This window comes from Chaetodon auriga, chromosome 8 (genome assembly GCF_051107435.1).
Source record: "Chaetodon auriga isolate fChaAug3 chromosome 8, fChaAug3.hap1, whole genome shotgun sequence".
Lineage (NCBI taxonomy): Eukaryota > Metazoa > Chordata > Actinopteri > Chaetodontiformes > Chaetodontidae > Chaetodon > Chaetodon auriga.
The window spans coordinates 13,395,494-13,408,344 of NC_135081.1; the positions used below are offsets into that span (position 1 = coordinate 13,395,494).

At 41.8% G+C, this 12,851-nt stretch overlaps 1 protein-coding gene across 3 annotated transcripts in view; it reads right to left on the reverse strand.

Annotated features, from left to right (window-relative positions):
* The window catches only part of col14a1a (collagen, type XIV, alpha 1a), a 128,990-nt gene that overhangs the window by 79,032 nt on the left and 37,107 nt on the right, over window positions 1-12,851 (reverse strand). For all 3 annotated transcript variants that reach the window (XM_076736635.1, XM_076736632.1, XM_076736633.1), the window contains exons 6-18: window positions 11,070-11,225; window positions 10,751-10,870; window positions 10,344-10,508; window positions 10,009-10,173; window positions 9,229-9,380; window positions 8,211-8,340; window positions 7,738-7,883; window positions 7,456-7,585; window positions 6,769-6,908; window positions 6,165-6,291; window positions 4,678-4,817; window positions 2,395-2,527; window positions 1,886-1,921 (exon numbers count right to left, since the gene is read on the reverse strand). In XM_076736635.1, coding sequence (XP_076592750.1) covers window positions 1,886-1,921; window positions 2,395-2,527; window positions 4,678-4,817; window positions 6,165-6,291; window positions 6,769-6,908; window positions 7,456-7,585; window positions 7,738-7,883; window positions 8,211-8,340; window positions 9,229-9,380; window positions 10,009-10,173; window positions 10,344-10,508; window positions 10,751-10,870; window positions 11,070-11,225 — 1,740 coding nt within the window. The remainder of the gene's footprint in view (window positions 1-1,885; window positions 1,922-2,394; window positions 2,528-4,677; window positions 4,818-6,164; window positions 6,292-6,768; window positions 6,909-7,455; window positions 7,586-7,737; window positions 7,884-8,210; window positions 8,341-9,228; window positions 9,381-10,008; window positions 10,174-10,343; window positions 10,509-10,750; window positions 10,871-11,069; window positions 11,226-12,851) is intronic.

The window sequence follows — 12,851 nt, forward strand, 5'->3', positions numbered from 1 at the left end:
CAGACAACAGTTACCGTGTTACTGTGGGATTCATGACACAAAATCTTGGCTTAAGCTAGTTTTGTTCACTCTTTTGAAGGGGTTGGGTAAATGGTGGATCAGAAGAATGTCAGTCAAAACGCCAGTATGCTAAAATAAAATCATAACGGCTACTGTCAAAGCGCCAACATGCTCTGACAGCTGTGATGTGCTGGATGATGAAGCTGCAGTAAAATGTGGGACATTACAAAGCAAAGTGTTTTTGTTTGTCTTTCGTTTAATCAGCCTTGATAATGGCTTTAAACCAACAGGCACGTTCAAAAGTCTATGCCATCCCAAGTGGACGAAAATCATTCTGCCTTGGTTTTTAAAAGCGGAGGCAATTCAGTCTTTCAGTTGGCCACTCGTGTGAAACCGCGAGTTGTGATTTTCACAGGAGCACTTAAAAGTTTTAAACAAAGCAGATGTGCTGTTTTAAAGTTTAAGGATAGCGAGCAGGGACTTAAGCAAAGGAGACGTGTTACTTTTTTAAGCTTTGAGAGGCCTGAGTGGAGAAACTTCTCTGACTCGATTAGCTGTAGCCTGCTCCTCATACAAAACACAATCCAGATGGCCTGCGGGTCGCCTCTGAGATAATGAAGTTTGAACTACAGTCTCTGGGTGAAGCCAACTTGGTAAACACACTTATAAAAAGATCTTCCAAACATTTTTCATGAGGTGCATCCTGCTGTTTCAGTTTTGCATACATCAACCTCAGTCAGAACAGACTGGAGCTTTTCTAAACGCTCAATAAATCTGGTTTTGCTTCCTGAAACTAAATGAGCAACAAAGACCAAGACTCTGCTACAGGAACTTGCTAGAACTGTGGTTGCACTCTGGCAACATCTGCATGCACTGGCAACTCGTAGAGCTTTTCACATTTCAATGGCTGTAGACTTTCTAGACAGATGCTTTGGCTTGACTCGTGATTTAAATTTGGCCAGTCTTCCTGCCAGGATAGTTTTTTTAAATCAAGTACCGCTTGAACTTAGTCTGCGGCCACCTGGACACATGCAAGTAAAAGAAACACTCTTAAGGGTTTTAACGTTACTAACATTACGGATAAATACATTTGATGGCACAGTTTTAATCTGATCACATCTTTTCAGCTTAGTGCTTTGCTTGTCAGAGTCCTTTTGGATCATACAACACAAGTACTGATGTCTCTGCACCGGCTACCGGTTCACGCAAGAGCGGACTTCAAAATCCTCTAAAATCCTTCTAAATCTTACCTATAAATGGTCGTGGTCCCTCGTCTATCTCAGCCTTATTTTTCCATATACTCCATCACGTCCTTTAATTTCCCTTGATGCCAGTTACTTAACTATTTCTCCACTTAAAAAGAACTCTTTCGGGGGTTGAGCCTTTGCCCACTGAGTTCCACTTCTGTGGAATAATCTACCACTGCTCATGCAGGAGGTGAGCTCTGTTGATACTTTCAATCCAGGCTCAAAACACATCTTTTTTTTTTTTCTTGTCTGTTCACTCTGATCTCTCCTGACTTCACCGGCTGGGAACCCAAATCACTGGCTGTTTGTCCTCATTGACAAACAGTCAAACCAATCCTGTTGCGGTCATACTGAGCTCTGTTTTCAAAATGACTAACCTCAACCCTGACGTCATATTCATATTATCTGTGTCTGTGTGTGTGTGAGAGAGAGAGAGAGAGAGAGAAAGAGAGAGACTCTCTGGGTTATGTGGAGTTAAAATAGACAAAGTTAAAGCTGAAGTTTATGATACAATGACAGTATCAAGACAGGATGCTTTACATTCATTTAGCATAAAGACTAAATTCAGCTAGTAAACTGTTAACATGTGCAATATTGAGAGTGTGATGCTACACAAAAGCAATTTGAACACTTCTTACCTGTGGTCGTGGCAGCAATCGTTGTTGTCTCAGCCACTGGGGAAATACAGAATGCATTAATCAGATAATTGGATAGAAACTCTCATCAACAACTCTGTATCAATAGCTGGGGTAATTAGACAGAAATACATAGCAAACAATTGATGGGAAAATAGATTTTGTTCTTCTGAGATAAGTTGTGACAAACAAATCAATGCAAATCGGCTCACGCAGAGCTGCGCTTTGAACTCAGAGATGCTAATTTTATGATCCTAAAAGGCGTATGTGATTGGACCAGCCTGTTACTCTCAGCAGACATTGGCACTTTGGTGGAGAGGGTCAGTCAGGTCTCAGGCTAATTTCACATCAGTGCAACCAAAGAGATCTTAAATTACTTGTTCATCTCTGTAAAAGTTTTTAGATTCTGACTTTTGTCAAGTTTTCTTTTGATTAGATCAATCAAAACACTGCAACTGAGTTAGTAACAACAGCCGTGCTTGTTGCCAGCCAAACAGTCCAGAGTCACTTACATGTGGTCTCTATAACCGAGACAGTGTCGCTCTCTGACTCATCTTTGAACACGGCCATCAACATAACTTCGTACTCAGTTGACGGACTCAGACCGCTCAAGATGTACCTGTTATCACTTCCACTCAAGACCACCTACAGAAGAGAAACACACACACATACACACACAAGTCTTAGTCTCATATGACCTGAAAAAGTATAAAAACAAGCAAAAGAACTGCTTTCCATTTCTAACGACATTTTGTCATGTTGTGTTTCATAATGTTCTCTGAACATTTTAGGTTAACCTTCTGTTGTTACTATATTTGTTCAAAGAAAATAAACACGAACAGTTTCCTAAGTTCCACTCAAGATGTGATAAAATGTTGGGCACTAACCAACAGTCTGACAAGATTATTTATACCCTAAGTGCAACACCAGACATTCAAATCCAAGGTCATCACCGAGTTTTAGTAGAGAAAGCTGCTAAAAACATAAAATAAGAAATTGCCTCAGTGCTCGTAACTTGAGTCATGAAAACAGCAGGAAATGGTGGTGAGTATTTTAAAAAGATGGTGTCTATATAAACAAACTAGATGAGGATTAGTTATATAACTGTGTTAAATCAGTTATGAATTGTAGAAATGAATTTAATCATCGTCAACAATAACAATTATATTTGTATAAGGCCTCGGTCAGAGACGATCGTCACAGCATTGCTAATTCAGAAATGAGTGGTTTGCCCTGAATACTACAGCAAAGCCAGTTGGATCAACTACTGCTGCAGAACTCCAAACGACCACTATAATTTGTACGACACAGAAACAAATCAGACCCCAAGGTAATACAAAGAGGTCATCAGAAGTACAGCTTGCATCCACGGAGAGCAACACTGAAATTGGAATTTACTGTAGATGACTCAATAACCATATTATGTGCAGGAATTTGTTTCTTTGCAGAGCCCTTTGAGGCACAGTTAGATGCAAATTTCACCAGCGGGGCCGACCATTTGAGCATTCAGCATCGGAGCAAGTGCATCTTTAGCGCTTCATTCTCTCTCTTCTCTTTGCGATTTTTCTTGCACTTATTCGGATATATTTCCATATTTCATAGCATCACACTGTGTGGTATTTGCCTGATTGAAGAGTGAAGTCAATCGTTTATTTTACTGATTAACAAAGAGCACAGAAAGACCGAAGACCTGCTTTGGAAAAGGTATCAGGAATCCAAACAAAACAGCAGGACACACAAAAAGGATGGACAGTGATCTAATTTACCCCCCTCATGGATCTCTACATTATGATATCAAGTTTTAATCCGGGCTATCTTCCCCTATCTTTGTGTATCTGTGTCTGTGTGCCTGTTTAATTGTATTATGTTTGATCTCTTCTCAGATCTAACAATACAGAGCAGTCGGTCGAACATGTAAATGTGTGTGTGTGTGTAGACGTGCAGAGTATGTGGGTGAAAGACAGAGAAAAGCTGCATGTATCCCTTTTTCTATGCTGGCGGAATTACCAGCCCACCTCTCCAACTCCCCAGAGTGTTATTTTCAGCTCTGATGACTCTCAGCAAAACACACACACACACAGAGTCATGTTTCCATCACTTTTGGGGACATTACTGAGACTTACATTCATTTCCTGGAGACTGACCCTAACCATAACCACTACTTGCCTAACCCTTCTTCACCCAAATACTAAATGATTTACGCTATCGAGGCTTACATTTTGTCCCAATAAGGAAAGCGAGTCCACGCAAAGTGACTGTGTCAACAGATTCATGTCCCCACAATGTGAGTAATACACATCCACACAGACGCACACACACTCTCACAGACCCCAGGGCTCTATCGCTGCCGCCCAGCTGTCTCTAAACCCCAGATCATGGTAATAAAACACCCAAGCCATTAATTTCTAGATTTATTCAGCCTTTATTTATACTCAGCCATGCCAGGGGTTTTACCAGCTACCACTAGTGTAGTTAAGCTTATATGCAGGTCTATAGAGTGTATCTGGGCACATGGAGTCCAGCCACTTCTTCTTTTGGAGACAGAGATAATAAGTGGGCCCCTGGCTAAATGAAAACAATCCAGAATCCACAGAGGTTATTCATCTTTGGGTGTAAATTATAAATAGGTGTATTATTTGTCATGTTTCTTGTTTCATGTCTATAGTGTAGCCAACATGATCTATGATGATCTCTCTTCACTGTCACATTTCACTTCCTTTTGGTGAAACAAACATCTTCAAGAAAACTGCGTCCAACACAAAAACCTTTACACACTGTATTTTATTGGTACTGACCTCCTTCGTATCTCCGCCTGCAAACGGTGCCCAGGAGAGCCTGTAGAGGACGATATCATTGGCTGAATGATCCCAGCTGACCTGGAAATTGTCTGTGCTAACATCACTGGAGCGCAGATTCAAAGGACCAGGAACTGGAGCTACGAAGCAGAGAGAGAGAGAGAGAGAGATAGAGATAGAGAGAGAGAGAGAGACAGAGACAGAGACAGAGAGAGAGAGAGTTTACATTATTGCATTTTATCTTTATTTTTCTTTTACCTTAGTTGTCATTTGCATACTGCACATTTTTAAATAATGTTCACTTTCCCACAAGTTTATATATTTACTCAGTGTTCTGCACCGCTTTTCCTCTTGATGCCACTAAGCAGCAAATGCCCTGCATTACAGGACAACTGACAGAGAGCTGACCAAAGGCAGCTTGGCTGACACTGCAACTGCAAGATGCAAATGTCATGGAAATGTTGCATGAAACACTTACTGTTGTGGTGTTACAACACTTATCCTGATTGTTTCAAATGCTAATACAAACATTAGTTTGAATTTTCAGCCAAAATTTGTTTCCCCAAATACCTGCAGCTGCAGAGAACTGAGCATCCATCCTAGCTGCATGTTCACATACCCTGTGCACCACTATGCAACCAGTAGCATGGTAAAAAGACATATCACCATAGTTTTGGTACAACCACTGACCTGAAATTAAACTGCTGCTTTTCTGACTGTAGACGCCAACCTATTTCAAGGCTTTAACTGTTTGTAGAGAAATTATCATAACTTAAAACAACACGTTTGGGCACAGCATTTTGGTGTGAACTCTAATCATGCATGCACCCCCCCCCCCCCCCCCCCCCACTCGAAAACCTTCTCAAAAAGTTCTCACACATTCATGTAAGTTCATGAAGCTCCCTTTCTTAAACCTGCTCCACTGAACAAAGTTTGCCAAGAGATAAATAAAAATCAACACTTAAGAGTGAGTAGTTTAATAGCTACTTGCCAAAAATACATTTCTTTCAGCTGACTCAGCATTCGAGTCCAACTTCTTGTTGCTTAAAGGGATATTCCTACGAATCAATAACTGTTAGTGTGACAGAATAGTACGGGACAGCGAAATGACCTTTTAATGTGACTGGGCTATTATGCCGAGGTGTAAATGAGATGGGCAGGCTGCCAAAATAGCAGAAGGACCAGTAGGAGTAATAAAATTCAACACAGTTTGGCACTAAGAGAGAAACAGTTTGCCTTCTAACGGGATTGATACAACTATTTTCAAGATATTGAGACAAAGTTGCCCTGGGCAGATATGGTGATAGGAAAACAGAATAACACCAATGTGGACGACAAATTGGACGGTAATAGAAAAGAAGAACAAATGAACAAATGTACTTGATAACAGCATTTGAATTCAGGGTTTGCAAAGAGTCAGCTAACTAACGAATGAACTACTGCATCTTCTAACGTCCCTTTGGAGTCAAAAAGCAACCGTTTCTTACTGGTAGTGAATCCGTCTGTGAGCGGCTCTGATTGGCCCTCGTCGTACAGCGCAAATATGGCCACTGAGTACTCCATCAGAGATGTCAAATCACTGAGGTCGTAGGAGTTCCCTTCTCCCACCTCCACCTGCACAACACAGACAGACACATGACAAACCCACAGAAAAACCCACACTGACAGTGAGTCTGTGCAAAAAACACCAACAATCCACTGAAATGGGCTACTTGCAAAGATTTTCTCTATTTTATGTTAATAATTAGAACCTGGACAGAGGAACTAATTTCTACTATATCTGTGCAACTTGAGTTTATGTGCACACACACATACGCACGCACACACGCATACACATAACTCCTGAGTAATTGCAATATCTGTTCATTCTCCAAGATGATTTATATCAGCACTCAATAATCATTCTAGTCTGACCTTTTCACACTAAGAAGAACAATGCTCACAATTAATCTCCTCTTTGCTCTATACTTCCATCTTTGCTCACTTTTCTCTTTTCTTCTTATCCGCACACTGACAAAAACATGCTGTCAAGTATAATTACACTTAAGAATTACACCTTGAAGACAGAAAAGTCGCGCGTGTCACACACACCTCCTCCGTGACTAGTCCGTCTGTCTTGACCCACATGATGCGGTAACCTTTAACTCCTCTGGGCGCGGGGTCCCAGCTGATGTGGGCGGAGTTGTGAGTGATGTCAGAGAACTGGAGGTTGCTGGGGGCACTCAGTGGTACTGAGGGGAGAAGGAGAAGAGGACAAGTGCTTGATGTGCTGTATGTTCTGGCAGAACCAGTTTAGACTTTGAGAGAGAGGACATGTAGAAAAAAATGTAAGTTAATGTTGGGTTAAAGGCTCAGAATGAGTAGAGGATGAAATATGCATGTGTCATCATGGTGAGGCGGGTCAGGAACGACCCTCCTGTTTCTATGTGGAAACCTCTGATCTCTGAGGTTGTGACTCTGGAGAGCAGGACACAATTTATTGATGGAAGGACTCATCTTATCCTGCAGAAATGGAAGGAAGTGTTGGACTGTCTGGAAATTAAATATAATCTGGATTTAAGTGGGTGACAACAGCTTTGGACAAATGACTGAAGTGGGGACATGTGGCAGGAATCTGATTTATGCATACAATAATTATCATTCAATTTCACCATATTGTGTGCCTAAGTGCTTCGTATTTTTTCTTTTATGGACCAGCTCTTATATGTATGGTCCTTGAGAAAAATTGAATACAAAATAAAATTTAAAAAAATGTACGTGTGCATGTGCATTACTCACATGTAGTTTCCTGGTTTGTTATAGGGTCGCCGGCTTCCTCTCCATACATGGCGTAAACAGTGACGGTGTATTCAGTGTGAGGGATCAACCCATCCAGCTCCACCTCTGTCACTGAATCTGACAACTTGACCTGGGGACAAACACGCACAAATGCATCATCCATTATAAAACTTTGGACTCTCGGCTGCCAAATCGCTGTTTAAAACTATGAATTGAGTGAGGTTTTATCTGTCCAATGCATCTTTTTTTTCTCTTTTTCTGTCTTTTCCTTTCTTTCAATACCTCCTTCTCGTCCAAGTCTCCACCATCTGTAAGCGGTGCATACAGCAGCATGTAGCCAGAGACTCCATCCACAATGTCCCACCTTGCCTTCATGGTGCTGTGAGTCACATCAAACAGCTGGAGGCCAGTCACAGTGGGAAGGGCCACTATATATACATACATACATACACACACACACACACACACACAAAACACAGACAAACACAAACACAGTTCAATCAAGGAGGAATCAGACCATGGGGTTTGGGTTTTACAAACTGTTATAATATCACAACACACAGGTGTGATTTCACTTGAGTGGAAGTGTCAAAAACCTAATCTTCCTGTATCATGACTGAATTATTTCCAATATGTCTGACTTCCATGGCTGTCAAACATTCAAGCCATTGTTATTAACTTGTGTGATGCTGACTGAAGCACTGGCGTGAGGTTTTTGTAAGTACATGTCTGCGTGTGTGCGAGAATAAACTTACGGGTTGTTTCTGATCCTCTCAGAGCTTCACTTGCCTCGTTTGCGTACACAGCAAACACAGCCAGCTGGTACTCCGTGAGAGAGCTGAGATGCTGTAACACCACTGAAGTCTCACTACCGTCCACTACCGCCTGGGGTGCAGGAGCACGAGTGGGAGGGTGGATGTGAAAGACGGATGGAAGGGACAGAAAAAAGGAAATAGGGTGCAGAAATGGATGAGAGAAGAATGAGGGAGGGAGGGGTAGGGGGACAAAGAATGGCAGGGAAAATGGAAAGTGGGGCAATAAATGGGGGAAGATGAAAATGACAAATGGAGGAGTGGAATGAGAGAGGAACGCAGGGCAGGAAAGAGAGATCGAAAGAGAATGGTAGAGGAGGGGAAAAACACAACCGATTTATTGAATGGGATAAAGCACAAACGTCTAAAACAAAATAATATTTTTTCATTCTGATCTGAATGGATGACAGTTGTGATACAGATTAGGTCCAGGCTGAGCCAGCTGGAAAGGTCCCCTCACATGCGGCTCCAGACCATCTGGTCCCTGTAAACCCAGCTAAGCAAAAGATTTAATGGTTTCTGTGGTCAAATGTTCTGGAAAAATCAGGCAGGTGCCTGGATCAGTGCGAGTATCATTTTTAGGGAGCCTTCATTACCTGCATGGATGTTCAGGGTCGTTATGAATGGAGGAACGAGAGCGAGAGGTATGGATGAATGATACCGTGAGCATCTCAGGGAAAAACTGAGCTCAATTTATACACATGCCCTTAAACCAGTGACCTCACATACAGTGACTCCCACTGGTGTAGTAAATATGATGGAGAACAGAGCATACCCTGGCCTGAGCCCACCTCACTGCACTCCTATTGACACTGCTTGCAACGATATGGATATTTTAGACAGTGATAAATTTGTTTGTAGTGGTTGTTTACTCCCTCAGCTATTCCTAATTAAACTTGGTAAAAACACCTTTTCGTGCAGTTAATGCAGTGGTGTTCTTGGCATAAAACACGTATCATACCTCCTGTGGTTCTCCTCCCTGAGCAGGGTAATAAACCACTCTGTATTTCTCTACGTTTCCAGGGGCGTGGCTCCATGAAACCCGAAAGCTTCGGGCTGACACTTCTGATGTCACCAGGTCAAGTGGAGCCCCCATCACCTCTGGTGTCTGCTCTGTGGAAAGGAAGGAAGATTGCATCAGATTACAATGAATTACTCCCTGTGAGGGACTTTTAAGTGGAGAAACTCGCATGCATCGAGGATCAGAGTAAGAGGAGATCGTGTTGAAATATAATCAAAACACATTTGACTGGATTTATGGTGTCCCTTTGAAAATACCCTCTTCCTTGTTTTTCCATCCTGCATCTTTATATCCACAGGGATGCAAGCTTATTAGAGAAAAGACTGAGAAATAGGAGCAGGATGAAGAAAGGAGACAATGTGTCCTAAAACTATCACCATTTTATAGCAGGATATCATTTCTATTTGGCTGCTATATGACATCGCCCTCCCAGCTGAGAAACTGTGCGTTAAATCTCTTTCCACTCGAGCGTTATCTAAATATACAGGGCTTGATTCACACCACCGTTCAACTTTTCATTTCAATGTGACATTTTTTTCATTCAGGCATTTAATGTTGACTGGACTAGCGACCACAAACTTCCCTTCCTTTGGATAGATGATATTGCAGAGTGGAGTTACTACTCTGTATGCAAGTACATAAAAATGCTTATCTGAGTTATTATGTATGCATGGCCGCTGCACAGTCTCTCTCTCACTCTCCGTCCCATTGTCTCCTTACTTTGCTTGATCTCCTTGTCTTGCTGCTCCACTTGTTCACACACTGTTCTGGTCAGTCCCTCCACTATGGAGCTCATGATGTTGAAGTCAGCCACGTTGTAGACGTGGGTGTTGTCTGGCTCTGAGGCGATGGAGTGCAGCTCGTTCTCATCCGCATTCTTCACACCTGGCAAGGTAAATGCAAACGTATGATTGTTAGCAGAACATTTAGAGACAACACCAGCATTAACAAACATGCTCAATGTATGACAGCACAATAGCACAAGTGTGTGTGGTTTTTTTAACTCATAATGGTAGAGATGGGACTCTCCTGTGTTTGTGTGTGTCCATTCTCACCAATAGCAAACAGCTCAACACCAGCATCTCGCAGGCTCTCTGCAGGTGGTATGACATCATCCTGGGACTTGCCATCAGTGATGAGGATCCCAATCTTGGGTATACCGACCCGTGAGCCAGACTCAGGCTTGAAACAATTCTCCAAAATATAAGTCAATGCAAGGCCTGGAGAAAGAGGAGGAAGAGGAGGGATGAGGAAGGGAGACAAAGGGAGAGGGAGCAGGGTAGATTCAAGGATAACGATAAGCAGGTGCGAAAGAACAGGAACAGGAGAAGAATGGGGAAGTAGTACATAATGGTAGAAGCAGGATTTTTTATTCTTTTTTAGCATTTTTCACAAATTTTTAACAAGTGAAACTTTTACCAACTATAAATAAAAAAGGGGTATTATGAGTGGAATCCAGCACCTGTGAGAGTGTTTCCTCCTTTGTAGGGCAGGTTCTTCACAGCATCAATGACAGCATCTTTTGTGGAGAAAGTATTTAGATGCCACTCTATCCTGGGATCACCACTGTACTGAGCCAGACCTAGAATCACACACACAAAAATACAATCTGTCATTTGCTTGTATTATTCGAGCAAGCTAAAAAAAATGACAATATTTCCTGACAGATATGAGAAAAATATCTGTATTAAGGCAATTAAAACATTTACACAGACATCAGAAGACCATATTGGTCCCATGGTGCACCCATCTGTTCAAGAAGGAAAGATGCTGGGACCCACCTATCCTCGTCTTATCGATGCCAACGTCAAATGCATTGACAAGGTTTTCCAAGAACATGCGGACCAGCCGGAAGTTGAGCCGACCAATACTCCAGGAGCCGTCCACCAGGATCACGATATCTGCAATGGCCTCAGTGTGGCACACGAACTGATCCGCTAAAGGAGGAGAGCACAGAAGGCAGAGTGACTTGAATTCAGACTGACCACAGCCAGAAAACCAGACAGAAAAAAGAGGTATTTGAAAAGCTAATTGAATACATTGTGCTTTTACTTTTGATGTGCAGGTTTCTCAGCCAAAACTGACAACACAATAAATCCACACCTCAAGTCTGCAGGTTTCAGGTTGTCTTTATTGTACAAAACACACACATACACGTGTCATATAGGCAGAGAGCATTATCTGTACATACAGTACAGTGACACAAACACAAACACACAGTCTGAACCTTAGTTAACCGCCCAAGCTCCAGCACATACTGTATCCTGAATCTCTGCTCTTACCTGGCTCTAAAGACATGTACAATACATGCTGTAAAAATAGCATCTTGAGAGCCTCCTTCTTATTCTGTGGTATTTTCTTCCCCAGTATCTCTCCTAACCTTCTCTTCTTGGAATTACTCTCTAAACAAATCACTCAAAAACTGACTCACTCTTACTTTTAAAGACAGTTTTAAAGGGAAAGCTCACACATGAAACCTCCCACCTAAAAGTAACCGTGAGAATAGACACACAGACACACACAGACACACACACACTTCTGTTGGTTCATTTATCTACCAGTTACACCATAACTGCTTATCTTGCCATCCTACCCTGTATCATATCCATTAAATTAAATTATCACTTAATGCTGCATCATAAATCCTGAATCTGTCTACAAAAGTAATACTGAATGACCCCGAAGATGCTGATGAGTTTGGACATTTGTGTCTAAATGAAGAAAAGCAGCAAAAGAGAGTGCTGACTGCAGGAAGCGTGAATCATTACTCTGCATTTTTGTACATTTAAAAGGTTTGGATAAAGATTATAGAGTGGAGTGAGACCATGAGCCAGTGTAGCTACATAATTCAGCTGCTGCTGGGTAATATTTACATCAATCAATCCGAACTTAACACAACAGGGACTAGTTTTTTGATGTCTGTATTAGGACAGCAGAGGGAAAGGTTCAATTGCTCACTAGGCTCTAACAGCAGATGCCAGTTCAGTGGCTCAGGTGGAGACTGGATAATTGCAGTGGTCTGGATTCGTCCCAAGACCTTTGTTATATTTTTGTTTCCTCGTGTTCCCCTCTCTGTACACACTCAACTAACAACTACAAAATAATGCAAACCAGCTATTTGCTGGCAAAAGGAAATTTTACTGTATTTTGGGTAGTGATTTATTAAAATATACAGTATAAACACATTATATGTAGCATTTACTGTACCGCCTGTACTGTTTGTGCTTCTATCTCAGGGCATCACAATCTGAAGATTGAAATTCATACAAAGACACTGTGTGACGATAAGACACGCAGGTATTCATTTCAAGAAGTGATTTTCCAGACAGAGCCTTCTGTCTGCTGTCTGTGTCTGTCTGACTGTTTGAACCATCCATCTGCTGCAGACGGCAGACGGAGGAGAGAAGGGAAGACAAAAAGGTCGAGAGACAGCTTATGACAATCTTTGGTTTGCATATGAATGACATACAGTATCAGACTGAGGTGCTATTATAAAATATTCTTCAGGTAGGGTTTTGAAAAAGCCATGAAGATTATAAATACATCCTCAGTGTTCAGGTTCA